We start from the raw sequence: 20,162 nt of genomic DNA on the forward strand, positions 1-20,162 counted from the left end.
CATAATGCACGACCTGCGGCGGAGCGGTTACACGACAATAACATCCGTGTAATGGACTGGCCTGCACAGAGTCCTGACCTGACTCCTACAGAACACCTTTGGGATGTTTTGGAACGCTGATTTCATGCCAGGCCTCATCGACCGACATCGATACCTCTTTTCAGTGCAGCACTCCGGGCTGCCATTATCCAAGAAACATTCCAGAACCTGATTGAACATATGTCCGTCCGAGGGGAACATGTCCTGTGGCACTACCAGGGGTACATCATCCAACAGAACAGGAGCGCCTCACGCAATAAATTACGACACGTTTCCCTGTTCAATGTGCCTTCCTCACCAAAGGGACTGATTAGTTTGTCGCCATTGACACAGCACCAAACGTTAAGAGACCAAGGACGCTGACAAGTAGTCTGACGTATCCAATAGGGGTGTTCCACACCGCGAAAATGCATGTTACATCTATTAATTTCGCCGTGGTTCATAGATGTTAACTTGTCAGAGAACATTACCTGACAAAAGAATTGTTGATCTCTTTGTATTTGCATGACTGCCCAATTTCAAAACCGCAGCCGATTCTGAGTATCATTCACATGAATTTCTTGATGTATGGAAATGTGGTATGGATGGTATTAGTGGCGGCGTAGAGCGGCCTAAATACTTGCGTGACCAATTCCAGACTGCCGCGATATGTCTCAAGTGCTTGCATGTGGATTACGGAGAAACCGCAGGTAGTGCTATAATTTCATTGTTTATGTTCCCCGTTACAGTTCCTCTACGAGTTCGTTTTTTAGGCGTCACATTGTCTTTGGTAGCAAATTTTTGTACAACATGCGAGTAGCGTGTCGTGGCCTATCAGAGAACGTTCAGCACAGAGTAACAATAGCGTCCCACTTTCTTGAAACTTTGCCTTGAATTAAAAATTATTTCTATCTTTTCTGTCAGAGACCGGCTGTTCAGAACCTCCTCATTCATTACCTTATCAGTTCACCCAATTTTCAACATTCGCCTGTAGCACCACATCTCAAATCCTTCGATTCTCTTCTGTTCCGGTTTTCCCACAGTCCATGTTTCACTATCGTACAATGCTGCACTCCAGACGTACCATCAATAGAAAAAAGTGCAAAAATTCGAGTGCCCTGTGGTCTCCTTGATGCCTCTGGAATTATTAAAAATAGCAACACACACACACACATATATATAGTCACGATGTAGCCCTACAGCAATCATTTTGGCTGTGCTCAAAAGTATTCGAAACAAATTACGGTGTAGTATTTACACTTCCTAAGTAGATCAGCAACTCTCTCTCTCTCTCTCTCTCTCTCTCTCTTTGCTCAATTACTGCCACTGTTTATTTTCCTGCAATCTTCGAAATTCGCCGCTGCCTTTTTATGTTTCAGTTGTATATGATTTAATGCAACTGAAAATTAAGATAAACCGTCTAAAGGCGATCTTAATTATAAGTTCAACCTGATGGTTTGGTCGGTCAATGTGCCACAACAAGTACAGTTTTTGTGAATCCTGGAGCACCTTCGCCTATTGTAAAGTTTGTTGCTTGGCCGCATGCCTTCAAATATGTTTCTCGTTATTTGTCGTAAATGCGTAATTTTGTCCACTGAAGTTTGGCCAGTGTTGATGTAAAGTGATATTGATGGCAAAGACGTCGTGTTCCTTAGTTAAAACTCTACGCAAAATTGAAACGGCTGCGCAATGATAGATAGGTATTTATCGTTGGACCTTAAGCCGTTTATACAGTTGCTAAAAGTAATTAATTGCTTGGTCCTGACCTGTACTCCTTTGTTAACCACTTATACTCCAATTTATTAATGCTTTAATTACACTGCTTGAAAAAAGTAATACATCTACAAACACGATGTCTATTTTGATAGCCGTCTGCGGTGGCCGAGCGGTTCTAGGCGCTTCAGTCTGGAACCGTGCGACTGCTGCGGTCGCAGGTTCGAATCCTGCCTCGGGCATGGATGTGTGTGATGACCTTAGGTTAGTTAGGTTTAAGTAGTTCTAAGTTCTAGGGGACTAATGACCTCAGAAGTTAAGTCCCATAGTGCTCAGAGCCATTTTTTTCTGTTTTGATACGATGACGCCAAATGCCCCGTGGGGGATAGTAGATATACCGATAATGATTTCATTGCCGTCCGCCAACAGATAACGTAGTGCCATGACCACCAGAGCACCATCTGTGTCTACCCTTTAGTAAGGAATTACAGCCAGAATGCTTATTGTCGTGCAAACGTGTGAAGCAAGTGGGCAACCGTGCCACGGAGATGCAACCGTGCTTCCTTCAGCCCTCTGAGCGAGTCTGAATGAGGTCAAATTGTAGCCTTCCGAGTGGCGGGATGGTATTTTCTGAGGATTACCACACATGTTAGAAGTGCTGCGTCAGCTGGACAACAATGCTGATGTTAGTGGTTACGTCAACATTCTCACACCCATAGACGAGGTTCTGGATGTCCACGAAGCACAATGCCCGCGAGTACTTTCATATTGTAAGGGTAGTAGTGGCAGGTCGTATCCCTACCACAGCACAGATAAGAGGGCTTATGAGCCCACACCTGTCAACACGAACTGTAGCGAACTGGTTATTAGCAGTGAGACTACGGGCACGCACAACTCTAGCCATTTTGTCTCTCGCCGCAGCATGAATGTGCACAAAAAAATGTCGTGTCACTAGGGCATCCCGTCGGGTAGACCATTCGCCGGGTGCAAGTCTTTCTATTTGACGCCACTTCGGCGACTTGCTCGTCGATGGGGATGAAACGATGATGATTAGGACATCACAACACCCAGTGCCTGAGCGAAGTAAATCTCCGATCCAGCCGGGAATCGAAGCCGGGCCCTTTGGATTGACATTCTCTCGCGCTGACCTCTTTTTTTTTAATCTCATTTTGTTCGATTTTGTTTTTTGCATCTGCTCGGGGCGGACGTCGTAAGACATCCGTTTAAGTTCGTTGGTGATTGATTAACTCAGTTTTTTTTATTACAGATGGAGCCAAACCTCTGACCGAACACACATTCTCTCGCGCTGACCTCTTTTTTTTTTTAATCTCATTTTGTTCGATTTTGTTTTTTGCATCTGCTCGGGGCGGACGTCGTAAGACATCCGTTTAAGTTCGTTGGTGATTGATTAACTCAGTTTTTTTTATTACAGATGGAGCCAAACCTCTGACCGAACACGCTGAGCTACCGTGCCGGCAAAAAGTGTTCAAATGTGTGTGAAATCTTATAGAACTTAACTGCTAAGGTCATCAGTCCCTAAGCTTACACACTACTTAACCTAAATTATCCTAAGGACAAACACCCACACCCAGGCCAGAGGGAGAACTCGAACCTCCGCCGGGACACCACTCAGCTACTGGGGGCGGACATCAATGTGCACAGCCAGACTGGTGCTATTAGAAGATCACTTGGAAGATGTGTAAGGTGCAATATTTGTGGTTCACTTATTCTAGGACTGAAGACAACTGTGTAAGTTGAAATGACGTGTTTAATGTAGCGACATTAGCACAAAAATACACGCTTTTACACAGTTTTCAATGTGACAACAAAAAACAGTTGTCAGGATAACTCATCTCGTCAACATCAAAAAGTGAAATAATCCTAAACTCAACAATATTAAATATTAACTCTCAGAAGGTTAAATTATCCTAAACACGACAATATTAAACTTTAACTAGAAGTTTCTTTACAAAAAGGTTCCTACACTTACATTATGACGTTGGTGAGTACTACGAAAATCGTCCGATTCCGGTTCAAAGTTCGGTACTATTTTTAGGATGACAATCAAGTCTATGGTGCATGGTTAGCTATGTGATAAATTGAGCAAAAGATTACCCAAGGTCGCTCGATTTTATGGTGGACGCAAGCTGGTGAACCAACAAGTTTACACCTCTGCACGCGGTATTTACCTTAAGCTGTGATGAGCTGTCGTCTGTTAGGGCACTCTCTTCCGCTGAAATGCCTAAAAACTAATTACACCATTGCTGAATTTTCCAGCAGAAACTTTCCCTATGTTTCTCGTTATGCGAGAGAACATGTACTCATCCCTAGTCTTAGAATGTGGCAATACACACGCGCATGGTTGGAGCAGCGTGTATATTATAACGCCCTCTCAGTTCTCGCAAGAACAATTAACTAGTTGGCTGGTTCGTTTCTCCACAGTTGGAGCTAAACGATGCTACAGCTAATTTCTAGCTGGATATCAGGCGCTGTGAGCGCAGTGTTCACACAAATCGCTCCTCTGTGTCGTACAGAGCGTTATGCACTCTGTTCTGCACTTGACGCCAGTTGAGAGAAGTGTCCCCGATAATTTCTGTATTTTCTTACTCATAGCCGAACTGTCTCCCCATCTGTGTTCTTTCGTTCTTCACGTCATGGCTTTTTTCGACCATTAGGAGCGTTCCTCTTATTTTATGGAAACTCTCTCTAACAATCACTAGGTCCCTACCATTAAATTCTGTCTTTTCTTCTTCCCAGCGCGTTTCTGCCAATCGAATGTTTTGTGCCCATTCCAGATGCTTAAATGCATACATTGACTTTCTCACATACGTACCACTTGCTGGACACGTGATCGGAAACGCGTCACTAGTCTTGTTTCGTATCCATTTGTAATTCTGAAAGGCAGATTTCTAATACCTTTCTTTCCTGTCCTCCCTCAGATGGGCCGCTATACTCGCTCTCCCCATCTGAGTCACCTGGTCAGTCGTTGACTTTCTGCGTGGGACACCCCTTTAAGTGGTTTCTGTGTTACCCCCTGTAGCGCAGCCTTGCCTCTGCCCTCGTCCATCTGAATTCAAAACTAAAACGCCTCTTGCTGCTTGTTTCACCTTCCACTCAAATATGCATTATAGAATCGGTGTGTTAATTACCCTCAATTGAGTGTCATCCCTTTTTGCATTGCATACTGACAGGCAAATTTGCTCATTACTACCAAATTAAGTTAGGTGTCATATTCACCTTGCCATTGTGATGTATAAAGCTCTTATGTAAGGTGTGAATCTGACCTTCATGTATTCTGCCACCTTACAGATTGAACGGCGGGCCATTATCTTCAGCGATGAAAGCAGATGCTGCCTGCACGCAAGTGATGGTTGTTTACTTGTACGACGTTGACGTGTTGAGCACTGTCTCGTTGAGCTCTTTCGTCCAAGTCACACTGGCTACACCCCAGGTCTTAAGGCCTGGGGTACGATAAGCTACAACTCTTGTTCACCTTTGGTGTTTGTGGAGGGGGCGCTAATCAGTGCTCAGTACGTGCAGAATGTTGAGAGACTTGTTCGTTTGCTGTTCTTACAAGACAAAGGTCATTTGCTTTTCCAACAGGATAACGTTCATCCACACACTGCCCTTGAAAGTCAACAGGCTCTAAAAGATGTGTAGCAACTTCCCTGTCCAGCACGATCTAGACTTCTCACTAATCGAACACATGCGCGATCTTATGGGACGAGAAGCTACTCGTGCGACTCGTCAACCAACAACTCTCACAGAACTACGTAAAGAGGTCGAGCAGGCGTGGCATTACGTTTCCCAGGACAGTTTTCGCCATCTGTAGGATCGACTGGACGCCAGAGTCAGTCTAAAACCGTGTACTATCTTTTTCAGACTGTGTGTTTTGGCTTAATTGTGGAAGAAGTTTATCATTGGGCCTTAAGCCGTTAGTGCTACTGCTAAATATACGAGAGCTCTTTTTTTTTCAACATCCAATTGGCTGTAAATTTAAAAAAATGTACAGAAAATAATAATTTTATTACCAAAAGTACAGTAAAGTCTTTACTTATTTTTCTACATAATCGCCAAAACGATTGAGGCACTTGTCATTCCGTGACACAAGCTTTTCGATGCCTTCCTCGAATAATGTTGCCGCCAGTGAAGACAGGTAAGTCTTCACGGCGTCCTAAATTTCTTCGATACTAGTGAAGCGCTGCCCACCTAACCGTGACTTCATTTCTCGGAACAGGTGATAATCACTTAGTGCTAGGTCCGGGCTGTATGGTGGATGTTCAAAAATTTCCCATTTAAACTTTTTGAGGAGCTCTTTTGTCATGTTGGCACTGTGTGGTCGGGCATTGTCATGGATCAAAACAGCGCCAGACGAAAGCATTCCTCTATGTTTGTTTTGAATGGCTCTGCGGAGACGACGTAAAGTTTCACAAAAAACTTCCTTGGTTATCGTCGTAGCTTGCTCCATAAAGTCTCCATGAAGCTGGGCTACGGTCCCGCGCACCGTTAGGCCGTCTTCCGCTCACGCCCCAACATCGTGCAGCCCGCCTCCAGTGGTGTCGCGACAGGCGTGAATGGAGGGACGAATGGAGACGTGTCGTCTTCAGCGATGAGAGTCGCTTCTGCCTTGGTGCCAATGATGGTCGTATGCGTGTTTGGCGCCGTGCAGGTGAGCGCCACAATCAGGACTGCATACGACCGAGGCACACAGGGCCAACACCCAGCATCATGTTGTGGGGAGCGATCTCCTACACTGGCCGTACACCTCTGGTGATCGTCGAGGGGACACTGAATAGTGAACGGTACATCCAAACCGTCATCGAACCCATCGTTCTACCATTCCTAGACGGGCAAGGGAACTTGCTGTTCCAACAGGACAATGCACGTCCGCATGTATCCCGTGCCACCCAACGTGCTCTAGAAGGTGTAAGTCAACTACCCTGGCCAGCAAGATCTCCCGATCTGTCCCCCATTGAGCATGTTTAGGACTGGATGAAGCGTCGTCTCACGCGGTCTGCACGTCCAGCACGAACGCTGGTCCAACTGAGGCGCCAGGTGGAAATGGCATGGCAAGCCGTTCCACAGGACTACATCCAGCATCTCTACGATCGTCTCCATGGGAGAATAGCAGCCTGCATTGCTGCGAAAGGTGGATATACACTGTACTAGTGCCGACATTGTGCATGCTCTGTTGCCTGTGTCTATGTGCCTGTGGTTCTGTCAGTGTGATCATGTGTGATGTATCTGACCCCAGGAATGTGTCAATAAAGTTTCCCCTTCCTGGGACAATGAATTCACGGTGTTCTTATTTCAATTTCCAAGAGTGTAATTTGTTCGCAACTGCTTAATACTTGAATTATTAGATTATTTCATTTTGGTCCTCCATCGTCGTGTGACTGTAACTGCTTTCTAATTATCATCTTACTCTCATGCGTTCCCAGTGTTGTATTTAACTTCGTTTTTTTCATTGGAAAAGTTTTAATTTTTTTTTATCAGGTAGTGTTCTAGTATACTTTATTTTGTGATCGCAGTACATTTCTACTGCCCAAGCAGCTCCCTACCGTATGGGATTCTATAATTTCTTGAATAGTTTTTGTTAGACATAGGGTTAACAGTTTTTACATCCCAAACAATTTTTTTTAGATTGTGTCACATATGGTCTTTATAAGGTATTGAATTTGAAGCATGTAAAAATTTATTGACAATTTTTCAACAAGTTTTCTCTTCTTAGAGAAAGTACACGAAAATTGTAGTCTAATATGAAGAGAATGTAACCGATGTATCGACTGTAATGCTTCAATCTGCATACAGGCTGGTTTTAATTGCACGTTCGCTACTTGAGAGGGGCCACATGAAAAGTGAGTCGACGTAGGACAAAGAAACTGCCGAAGAAAAATAACGAAAAAACCATAGAAAGACAAACATTTTAATTTCCACATGAGTGGGTAACGTTTATTAATTGCTTACTGTGTTTGCGTTTCATGTTGCTCAGTGTGGCGACCATCTGCATCCACGACAGCCTGGAACCGCACTAGAGATTGCACTAAATAAATGTAAATGTCGTGTGACTAGGGCCACCCGTCGGGTAGACCGTTCTTCGGGTACAAGTCTTTCGACTTGCGCGTCGATGGGGATGAAATCATGATGAGAAGGACAACACAACACCCAGTCCCTGAGCGGAGAATAACTCTGACCTAACTGGGAACTGTCTCGCTGACCACTCAACTAACGGGGGCGGACAGAGATTGCACTAACGCTGCCCGAAAAACGGTGCACCGCGGAAAAGCAGTAGTGACACAGCTCGTGCACTGCTTGAAAATCGCACATTGCGTCAGCACTCTCAGCCATGGCAACAGAAACTTCTTCAACAATTTGTGGCAGAACTAGCCGTCGGCCACTTGTTGGAACAATTCCAAAGTCACCAGCTCATTCGAACCTTCGAATCATGTTACTCAACCCCGTTGTAAGTATAGGACCTTTTCGTAATCCTCGATTCTCGCGAAGGGCTGCATCACTGTGGATCCTTATCCATGTCTGCTACCTCCAGCTGCAATTCACACTGATGTTTGTGTTTCATTCCTAATTCGCCGTAGCTGTCTACACTGGCTCAAGCAACAGGAGTTTAATTATAGCCGCCGGCCGCTGTGGCAGAGCGGTTCTAGGCGTTTCAGCCCGGAACCGCGCTGCTGCTACCGTCGCAGGTCCGACTCCTGCCTTGGGCATGGATGTGTGTGATGTCCTTAGGTTAGTTAGGTTTAAGAGTTCTAAGTTTAGGTTACTGATGACCACAGATGTTAAGTCCCATACCGCTTAGAGCCATCTGAACGATTTAATTATAGCCAACCTGTACATTGACAATTCGAGATACAATGTCTGGCTTGCCAAAAAAAAAGTGTAGAGCCCTAAACCTGCTGCCCTCCAATAAGACAAAGTCACTCCATTAGCAAGGTACATATTTATGACTCAATGTAAATGTGGTTATTTTGATATGTAATAATAATACTTGTACTTGTTAGGACAGCGGTAAGTAATTAAGTAATCCGGATTACACAAACTGCCAGACAACTGCGAATAAGACTGATTCAGAAAGTCCTTAGAACAAAAGTTTTGCAAGTTTGCGGAAATGAAGTAATTTTATACAGGCGTTCCTTTTTAAAATTATAATGTAGTATTCATCACAAATAATTTTAAAAGTAAGTGCTCAATGGCTTTAACGATTGTCGTATTGTATTACGTCTTTTCTCCCGTCTATTAGTAAATTTTATGTACTTGTAAATAATAGATTTCAGCTATCAGTCGTCCTTTTTAAATTATATTGGCAGATCCAGATTTCAGCTAGAGACTAGCCAATCAGAATGCACTATCATTTTTGATCAATGCATGTAATGCCTGTTGGCCGGGCTTCATCCATGTCTCATTGAACTGCCGACAAACAGGCATTACATGCACTGATCAAAAATGATAGTGCATTCAGAATAGCTATTCTCTAGCTGAAATTTGGATCTGCCAATAAAATTTAAAAAGGACGACTGATAGCTGAAATCTATTATTCACAAGTCAATATAACAGTCGCTGGTGGCAACAGCCTTCTGAATGGAAGGTAAGCTGATGAGTATACTATGTTCTTGTACGCAGATTCTACCAATTGATGGCAAGGCCTGTTCCAATCTAGTTTCTGAATAAAAAATGAAATACTTTTAGTAAACTGCATCAGCTGTTTTGCGAAAAAAAGTTCTTTTATGCAACTTGAGGCACACGATTTTAAGAAGAGTCTAATGATAATAGACTTCATTGTTGTAAATGTGTGTGATGCTGTGTATTACAGGGGATTCAAGAAAACAAGACAAAAGGTTGATTCTAAAAACATTTATTGCACATAGTATAAAGCCGACAGTATTTTCAGCGCAAATATGTATCAATAATAATATATTATTGCATATTTACACAAATGAAGATTTACAGAGTGTTCTATACATTAAATTAAGGGAAGAAAGGTACGAGTGGAGGAAGAGTGGACAGGGAACCTGCTCTGGCGCTGCCCGCCTTCAGCAAAGGGGGCTGAGGGCGGCTCCAGCCCAGCAGGGGACTCGCTCAGTCGTCATCCAGCGCCAAGGCCTCTCTGTGTCCGAAAGTGGGAGCAACCTGTGTTACAAGGTGTGTGCCATCGCAGTGCTGACACATGTTTGCTAGGATGCAGCAGTGTAGCAACAGGTGTCTATCCCGGCATTTGTGCTTGCCATATAGGTATATGTGTGCGTGTATATGTATGTGGTAAACATTTCCAGGGAGAGAGCGGGTGTGATGTTCAACTTAAGCTGGTCCGACGGGAAGGTTGGTGGCGGCGACCCTGAAGCCCAAGGCATCGGCGTGGTACTTGACGCTCTGCACCAGGCCGTGGCCGTCTACGTAGGAGTATCCACCGACAGTGGAGCCGTCAGCAGCGCGGCTCTCAGTCTTGGCGGAGTTTCCGTCGGCGTAGCCGTAGGTGTACTGGCCGAGTTCGTCCTGGACGCGGTACTGGCTGGAGGCGGCCACTGGCAGGACGGCCGCGGCGGCGGGGGCGGAGTAGGCGACAGGCGCGTGGGCGGAGTAGGCAACGGCGGCGGGGGCGGCGGCCACGACGGGGGCGGCGGCGGCGTAGGCGGCCACGGGACCGGCGGGGACCACCTGCGCACCGTGTGCGGCGACGGCGGAGTAGGCGAAGCTGCGGGCGGGAGCGACGGCCACGGCGGGGGCGGCGAGGGCGGTGGCGGCGGGGGTGGACAGCACGGCTGCGGGGGCGGCTGCGCTCAGGAAGCCGGGGCTGCGCTTCTTGCGGCCGAGGACGGCGGCCTTGGCGGCCAGGTGGGCGTCGAAGTGGGCGGCCTTGGCGGCGGCGACTTCGGGGGTGTCGGCGACGACGGCGGGCGCGGCGGCCACGGCGACGGCGGGGGCGGCAGCCACGACGGCGGGGGCGGGAGCGGCGGGACCGACCGGGAGGTTAGTGGCGGCGACGCGGAAGCCGTTGACGGGGTCGGACACGTAGTGGGCGCTCTGCACGACGCCGTGGGCGTCCACGTAGGAGTAGGCGCCGGCGACGGAGCCGTCGGCGGTGCGGATCTCCTCCTTGGCGGAGGGGCCGCCGCTGTAGCCGTAGTGGTACTGGCCCAGCTCGTCCTGCGCGTGGAACTGCGAGGACACGGCTGGCGCCAGCACGGAGGCGGCGGGCAGCGTCAGGGGGGCGGCGTGGATGCCGAGCCCCGCTGCGTACGTGGTGGCGCCCAGGTAGCCCGGCCTGGGCTCGGCGAGCGCGGCCGCCACGGCCAGCGAGAGAACCACCTGCGGGCAGCACAGCCGTCACCACCAGGCCGCTACAAGTCTACGTCGCACATTACATACACCGAAGCGCCAAAGAAGCTGCAGTAGGCATGCGTACTAGCATTGTATTGTATTGTGTGTTAACAGGAGACCTAGAAACGACGGAGAGGCTCCGTCCCCGCCGCAGCCGCAGTGGTCCACAACCCCACCACGACTACCGCAGTCCACTACATCCCTCCGCCGCAACACACCAAACCACTCTTTCAGCGATATTGTGCGGTTCGGCCCCCTGTGGACCCCCCAGGGAACGCCTCACACCAGACGAGTGTAACTCCTATGTTTGCGTGCTAGAGTACTGGTGCTGTACGTGCACGTGGAGAACTTGTTTGCGCAGCAATCGCCGAAATAGTGTAACTGAGGCGGAATAAGGGGCATTCGACGAGGCAGATGGGAAAAACGCCTAAAAACCATCCACAGACTGGCCAGTTTACCGAACCACGACACAAATCCGCCGGGCGGATTCCTACCGGGGACCAGCCGCTCCTTCCTGCCTTGAAAGCCGTGCGTTAGACCGCACAGGCGACCGGGCGGGTTCGCGGACTAGCATGCAGAGATATGTAAACAGGCAGAACACGTCGGTGCGGTCGCAACGCCTATATAAGACAACAAGTGTCCGGCGCAGTTGTTAGATCGGGTACTGCTGCTACAATGACTGGTTATCAAGATTTAAATGAGTCTGAACCTGGTGTCACAGTCGCCGCACGAGCGATAGCACATAGCGTCTCCGAGGTACCGATGAAGTAGTGATCTTCCCGGACCACCATTTCACGCTGCGTCCGGAAAATGATCCTGTAAGAACTGGACCAACGACGACTCAACCGTTCAACGCCATAGAAGTGCAACCCTTTCGCAAATTGCTGCAGATTTCAGTGCCAGGCCATCAACAAGTGTCAGCGTGCGAACCATTCAACGACAAATAATCGATATGGATCTTCGGAGCCGAAGGCCCATTCGTGTACCCTTGATGACTGCTCGACGCAAAGCTTTACGCCTCGCCTGTGCCCTTCAACGCCGACATTGCACTGTTGATGACTGGAAGTATCCAGCAGATGGACGTGTACGGATATGGAGACAGCCTCATGAATCCATGGACCCTGTATGTCAGCAGCTGTTAGAGGCTCTGTAATAGTGTGGGGCATGTGCAGTTGGAGTGATGTGAGACCCCAGATACGTGTAGATACGACTCTGACAGGTGACACGTATATAAGGATCTGTCTGATCACCTGCATCCATTCGTGACCATTGCACATTCCGACGGACTTGGGCAGTTGCAGCGGGACTGTGCAACACCCCACACGTCCAGAATTGCTACAGAGTGGCTCCAGGAATACTCTTCTCAGTTTCAACACTTCCGCTGGCCACCAAACTCCATAGACATGAACATTATAGAGCATATCTCGGATTCCTTAGTATGTGATCTTACGGATTTGTGGACAGCCTTTCGGGATTGATGGTGTTTTCCTCCAGCACTATTTCAGACATCAGTCCATGCCACGTCCTGTGGTAGCAGTTCTGCGTACCTGCAGAGGTCATACACCGCATTAGGCAGGAGTACCAGTTTCTTTCGCTCTTCAGTGGAGGTGGCAGATGATGTCGTTAGCGTCTAGATCAAGTAGTTACTGGCGCCATTTGCAGGGGAGTTCTGGAATAGTGTTCAGTTTATCTTAATTGCAGCGGAGCGTTATTCATAAGTATCTGAAGGGTATCAGCGGACTACTATACAAAAACTGCGAGACACACAGAACGCAGACACATATTAGTCATTAGAGCGCCTCAGCGCATCAATATGCGCATGCAATTCACTGAAGTCGCTACTACTGCGGCTCAACGACAGCTGCCCACTTTCTAAAATTGCTCTTTGGTTTGCCTATCTCCAGATTCGAACCAGTTCGATGCGCCAATATCGAGTGGATCATTTTCTCTAAAACACCTTCCCCCTTCTGGTGACCTCCACGGTGCGTATGAAAAGGGGAGATTCTGTAGCTACTGACATACGACATCGTACTGTACGTCTTCTAGTTTCCACGCAATCGTTCTCTGAAACCTCGAAGGTACTTATGAATAACCCTGTATTTTCAGTAAAGGCGTATGTGCAAGGAAGATACATTTCATGTGACTACCTTGGTATGTAAGCTGTCGGAAAGTCGATGGTAAACCTGTCCGTAATGACAATGCCTCTCTTTTATCGACAGCTACTTGTGTTTGGCATAAGCATCTCTGTAAAGCTCCTACGCCGACTAAATGACCTCCTGGCGAGAATCGTCGCTCTTCGTTGTATCTCCTCCATCTCACTCAGTAATCATACTTGTTTTTACAAGCCACTACTTTCGAAGACGAATCGCTGTTTACTTAAGTATCTCACAATGAATCTCACATTGGCATCTGCTTTTCTTACTAACAGTTTTATGTGGTTATTCCACTTAAGGTATTTAACTGGTTTCCAGTCGTTCGATGCCAAGTGTGATCGAACATTAGTCGATTGCTTCGGCTATACGTGTCCAAAACACTACATTTATTTACTTTCGTGATCAACTGCCAGGCCCTGCATCAATTATCTGTCCTCTGCAGGTCCTCGTGCATTTCGGTACAGTCATCTGGTGTTGCAGCCTTCATTTCCTGCAGACAACAGCCTCTAACGGTTCCAGTAAATCACTAATAGAAACGGTGAGAAATAAAGTTCCTATAATACCTCCTTTGGTTATTACCGAAACTACCTTTAAATTAGCGGATTTTGTTCCATTACCTACGGCGTTTTCCGTTCGATCTGCTGCAAAAGTACTGAATTCAGTCACAAATCTGGACCGACATTCGATAAGCTCTTACATTGTTCACTAAACGCCAGTGCGGAACTGTGTCGGATGCCTACCGGAAGTCAAGGACATTAATCTCGGCACCACAGCTATGATCTACTACAGTACATTATGAAGTTGTGATGCGCTCGAAAAACTGAGAGTACTGTAAGTGGTGTGAGCCCTTTCTCCATTATAGGGGTTAGTATATAAGTGTACTTTCATTATGTAGACTTCTACGTTTTCCTGTCTTATTGCTATGAGCAAAACACCGTGATGGTTATACGAGATCGAAAGCGATTGTGTAATAAAGCTGTAAACGGCTGATAGTCTTTGCGGCACCTAGAATACGTTAAAAAATAAGAAAGGATGGTGATGGGAGGGGGTTAACCATCAGCGTATAAACGACTTATCTGTAGCTACTAGTGAAAATATGTGACATGGCCAGGAGTTGAATCTGCATTACTTTTCTTTCCGTCAGCCGCATTACTGTTAATGTACCTAAGCATACCTCCTGAACTGTCCATAAATCGTTACTGAGGCAATGGAAATCGGTTTTTGCGTTAAGTATGCACACGCTTCAAAGATATTAAATTGTCACTACGCAATTCTTGCGTATTACCGTTCCTTTCAGAACTGATAACTAGAACGTTCGACAACGTGAAAGTGAGGAAGATTTCTAATTTCTCAGGAAACTGCATATAAGAAAGAAAACCGGGTGATATTCAGTGTGTACACGAAGCAAATGGAAAGAATAATAATGGATCACCGTGAGAGAAATTCGGTGATTAAAAATGGGAGTCAGTCAGGGATGCAGTCTTTCTTCCCTACTGTTTAACCTGTACGTCGAAGAACAGTTGAATTAACAAAACAATCATTCAGAAGGAAGTTAATATTGAAAGTGAAAGGATGTCAGTGTTAATATTCGCTATTGAGATTCCTGTCCCCTGTGGAAGGGATGAATTGCAGAACATGATAATTGTGATAAACTATCTATTGACTGCATTATATGAATTAACAGGAAATAAAGACAAAAGTGTTCAACAGAAATGAGATTGACCACAAACTTTGTATCAAAACTAGGGGCCATGGAATAGACGAAGCTCATAACTGTAAAAGAAGAAGACGAAGCATTTGAAATGCTGTTATGCAGAAGGATGACGAAAATTAAGTGGAGAAGTAACAAATAAGGAGGGTCTCCCCAGAGTCGACGAGGAAAAGAATATGTAGAAACACTAACTATTAAAAGTGATAGAATGTTTGTTAAGAATCAGGTAATAAATTCTACTGTACTAGAACAATAGAGTGAAAACCTGTGGGGAACGGCGGAGATTAGATTGAACGCTTAATTAAGGAAGTTGTATGTGGATGCACTCTCTGATGGAAATATTGCCAGGAGGGAGGCTGTACAAAATCAGTCAGAAGACTGATGACAACCTTGCTTTCACTCGTCCTTCCTCCCACCCGAAGGAAACTCCTTCGAATCGTCTAGCTGTGATAATTCTGTACGGCTATATCCAGCCCTTGCAAAATGTATACGTTCCCAGTAAACTTTTAAATAGCCCACGTATCACTACAGTGAAAGTGCAGAAGAATTACAGGATCTGTTGAATGGGACAAATAGTGTATTGAGTACAGAATATAGATTGAGAGTAGAGCCGGCCGCTATGACCGAGCGGTTCTAGCCGCTTTAGTCCGGAACCGCGCTATTGCTACAGTCGCAGGTTTGAATCCTGCCTCGAGCATGGATGTGTGTGATGTCCTTAGGTTATTTAGGATTAAGTAGTTCTAAGTCTAGGGGACTCATGACCTCAGATGTTAAGTTGGGGGGTTGGGTTGTTTGGGGAAGACTCGACAGCCAGGTCATCGGATTAGGGAAGGACGGGGAAGGAAGTCGTCGGTGCCCTTTCAAAGGAACCATCCCGGCATTTGCCTAGAGCGATTTAGGGAAATCACGGAAAACCTAAATGAGGATGGCCGGACGCGGGATTGAACCGTCGTCCTCCCGAATGCGAGTCCAGTGTGCTAGTCAGATGTTAAGTCTCATAGTGCTTAGGGCCATTTTTTTAGATTGAGAGTAGACTGCAGAAAGACGAAACTAATGAGGAGAATTAGAACGAAGTTTTTAGACATGCTTAACTTCAAAATGCGTGACCCCGAAGTACATGAACTGAAGGTTAACTGCTATCTTGGCAGCAAAGTAACATTTGACGGACGAACCGAGAGGGGCATAAAAAGTTGACTAGACATGCCAACATTAGATTGGAAGAAAAAGTCTCTGAGAAAATACTTTTGGAGAACAGTACTATATAGAAATGGATCATGCACTGTGGGAAAATCAGAAAAGATGAGAACCGACGCGCTTGAGATATACTGCTGTAGAAGGATGTTAAAAATTAAATGAATTAGTAAAAATGAAGAGGTTCTCCGCAGAGTTGTTGAGGAGAGAAGTACGTGGAAAACATTGACAAATAGGAGGGACAGGATAATAGCATACGTGTTAAAACGTCATGGAATAGCTTCTGTGGTACGAGAAGGAGCTGCAGAAGGTGAAAACTGTAGAGGAATACAGATATTGCGAGACTGGAATGTATCAAAGAATAACTGAATACGTCGAGAGCAAGTGCTTCTCCGAACTGAAGATGGTTCAAATGGCCCTGAGCACTATGGGACTCAACTTCTGAGGTCATTAGTCCCCTAGAACTTAGAACTAGTTAAACCTAACTAAACTAAGTATATCACACACAGCCATGCCCGAGGCAGGATTGGAACGTGCGACCGTATCGGTCTCGCGGTTCCAGACTGCAGCGCCTAGAACGGCTCGGCCACCGCGGCCGGCTCCCGAAGTACTTGAAGTGAAGGAAAATTGCTACCTTGGCAGCAATGTCCCCCCCCCCCCCCCCGAACGAACCGAGGCGAACATAAAAAGTTCACAAGACAGATCAACATTCCACTGGAGGAAAAAAAAAGTTCTGACAAGTGGTGTTCGGAGAATAGCATTTATAGAAATGAATCAAGGACTGTGGGAAAATCAGAAAAGATGAGAATCGACGCACTTGAGATAAAATGCTGTAAAAGGATGTTGAAATTAAATGAATTAGTAAAAATGACGAGTTTCTCCACAGAATTGGTGAGGAGAGAAGTACGTGGAAAACATTTATAAAAAGAAGGGACAGGATAATGGGATACGTGTTAAAACGTCAGGGAATAAATTCTGTGGTACAAGAAGGAGCTGCAGAAGGTGAAAACTGTACAGGGGGGGGGGGGGGGGGGGTTGACAGTGGGGGATTGGAATATACAAATGTTCAAATGTGTGTGAAATCTTATGGGACTTAACTGCTAAGGTCATCAGTCCCTAAGCTTACACACTACTTAACCTAAATTATCCTAAGGACAAACACAAACACCCATGCCCGAGGGAGGACTCGAACCTCCGCCGGGACCAGCCGCACAGTCCATGACTGCATCGCCTTAGACCGCTCGGCTGATTGGAATATACCAAAGAATAATTGAAGACGTTGAGAGCAAGTGCTGCTCTGAACTGAAGAGGTGAGCACTTTGGCACAGGGAATAAAGCCGTGGCGAGCCGCATCAAACCAGTGAAGACGGGCGACACAGAAGTAATAATGAAGTACTCGGGAGCTAGCCGAAGATCAGTAGCGAGGAAAGCCCGGCGGCTGGCGGCCCACTCACCAGGGCGTTCATGTCTGCAGCAGGTGCGGTCGGCGTCGGATGCTGAGCGACTGTGGCCGGTGGTGCGTGCGGCCCGCCTTTATAGAGAGCCGGGCCGGGCGTCCAGCGTGCGCTGGCTGGGTCAGCGGCCGTTCATACCCACGTCCAGGTACACCGGCCCGTGTCCGCCTCTGACAGCCTTTCCTTCTCCAGCCAGGCCCCGCCCTGACCCCGGCCAAGGACACATCAATGCGTGCCGCCGACCGCCAAACGCCGACGCACGCTCCAGTTTCGGTCAAGTCCGGAAGGGAGGCCGCCTTACAGCGTGTCTAATACATCCATATTCTGTAGAAACTTATGATTATCAGACTACAGAAAGTGACAAAAAAATGGTACAAATGGCTCTGAGCACTATGGGACTTAACATACCGAGCGAGGTGGCGCAGTGGTTAGCAAGCTGGACTCGCATTCGGGAGGACGACGGTTCAATCCCATCTCCAGCCATCCTGGTTTAGGTTTTCCTTGATTTCCCTAAATCGTTTCAGGCAAATGCCGGGATGGTTCCTTTGAAAGGGCACGGCCGATTTCCTTCCCAATCCTTCCCTAACCCGAGCTTGCGCTCCGTCTCTAATGATCTCGTTGTCGACGGGACGTTAAACACTAACCACCACCACCACCACTTGACATATGAGGTCATCAGTCCCCTAGAACTTAGAACTACTTAAACCTAACTAACCTACGGACATCACACACATCCATGCCCAAGGCAGGATTCGAACCTGCGACCGTAGTGGTCGCGCAGTTCCAGACTGAAGCGCCTAGAACCGCTCGGCCACTCCGGCCGGCAGAAAGTTACAAATCACTAGCTCATGTTGTAGCTATTAGCTGGAGAACGTTTTGTAGATGGTACGATATTAGCGGATAACCTGCTCCCCAGGTGCAGATTCTAACAATACCACCACTTGCAAAGTAGGCTAGAAATCAGATTTATAATGTTGCTCACGCAGCATATGTTCGCTTTATCGGGCAACAACAAAGTTATTGGCTGTGGATGGTATCGTCAGAATGGAAATAATGAAGCCACTGTAAAAAAAGTCATTAATTTTGGCACTCATCTTGAATGGATTCCCACGTAGAGATCGTCGAAGTTGTTATGGCTCATCCAGTTGATTCTAGGGTGATTCCATTTTGACTGCTAGAAGGTCCAGATCTGTATTTTAGCAATATTTGTAGACCTAACAAATGCGTTTTTCAGGGAATTCTTAAGGATCAAACAATCCCAGATCAGAAAAATGGTAGACTAGAAATAATTTTTGACTTGGTGTTCACGATCCACATTTTTATTAAACTTCTTCTTAATTGTCACATCATCAAGAAAACAGTTTTGTATCAATCTTCATATATTTAATTTCCACTTTAACCAAACACAAGACTTTACAAAGCGCAATAACAACTTAACTTCTGCAAAGTGAAACAAAGACTGCTCTGTGCGCATTCGCGCCAAAACGGTTACTAGTAAGTCAAAGATTATGATAGTCTCACAGAAATGAATACACACAAGAACTATATCACTGTGAGATATCGATATATCGGAGTACTTATACATTAATAAAACCAAATGTGATATTACTGTTATCGAGAACTGGGGTTGGAGTGCCGTAATGGTCACGTAAATAAAGAACCATTACAAGACCCAGGGTTCGATTCAGAGACATGTCATAGACGCTGCATGATTTGCAGTGAGTTTTCAAATGTCTTCAATCTCGACGTCTCTTTCTTGGTTGTAAGAAGATGGGACAAGAGCGATGGCTGCATACACTCCAGAGAGTTTGTACTGTCGATCAGTACACAGGCTACTCTCAGCTGTGTATTATTGATGTCTACTGTGACTGACACCTCTCCGCCCCACGCCCCACGCCGCCTTCAACACCAATTTTTGACGTGCCATAGACGCCAAGAATTTTAATAAAAGTACGTTAAAGGTATAAATATTACAATATTAAATTAATAATTTATTTACATCAGTCCTTATTAAATGTTCACATATTACCTTCAAAGAGATTGCAAATCAGAGGAACATATCATTGAAAAAGTTTAAAAAATATGTGTCATGCTCTTGATTTAACAACACTGACAGCAACAAACTTTCAGAACTTCGACAAAGTCATAATTTACACTCATAATTTAAGCCAATAATGTCGCAGTGTGTCCTCACAAAAATAAGTATTCCACTCAGCAGTAAGCCTGTGGCTCCAGAAGTGTTTAAATAGGGTAACTGCTGCTTCTTCCTGTGGTTTAAGTCTGTTTTTCGCAGCGGTTAATCTTGACGCCTTTTTTTCTTAGTGGGAAAGTCTTTCTTTCTTGCCTTAGAATCTGCCTTGAACTCACAAACATTTTAGATTTTTCCTGGTAGTAGGTTCTATCAGGTTGTGAATGGCCTTCTTTCAGCTAGCTGCCACGTTCTTGGAAGCATATCAGTGTGTAACCCATCTACATGGACAACCTCTCTGGGAAGTAGTTGGATTCCCCGCCATTTTCGAGATCCTAAATTTCATGGAGCATTATTTTCAATGATTCGGCTAAAAATCTGGAAACTGGTTTTGATAAATTGTC

At 46.1% G+C, this 20,162-nt stretch overlaps 1 protein-coding gene across 1 annotated transcript in view; it reads right to left on the reverse strand.

Moving 5' to 3' along the window:
- LOC126355702 (ice-structuring glycoprotein-like) overlaps window positions 1-17,669 on the reverse strand; it is an 83,167-nt gene extending 65,498 nt beyond the window's left edge. The window contains exons 1-2 of the mRNA XM_050006071.1: window positions 17,571-17,669; window positions 10,048-11,049 (exon numbers count right to left, since the gene is read on the reverse strand). Coding sequence (XP_049862028.1) covers window positions 10,048-11,049; window positions 17,571-17,582 — 1,014 coding nt within the window. The 5' untranslated portion in view covers window positions 17,583-17,669. The remainder of the gene's footprint in view (window positions 1-10,047; window positions 11,050-17,570) is intronic.
- Between the last annotated feature and the right edge of the window lie 2,493 nt (window positions 17,670-20,162).

The sequence above is a fragment of the Schistocerca gregaria genome, chromosome 3 (genome assembly GCF_023897955.1).
Source record: "Schistocerca gregaria isolate iqSchGreg1 chromosome 3, iqSchGreg1.2, whole genome shotgun sequence".
Lineage (NCBI taxonomy): Eukaryota > Metazoa > Arthropoda > Insecta > Orthoptera > Acrididae > Schistocerca > Schistocerca gregaria.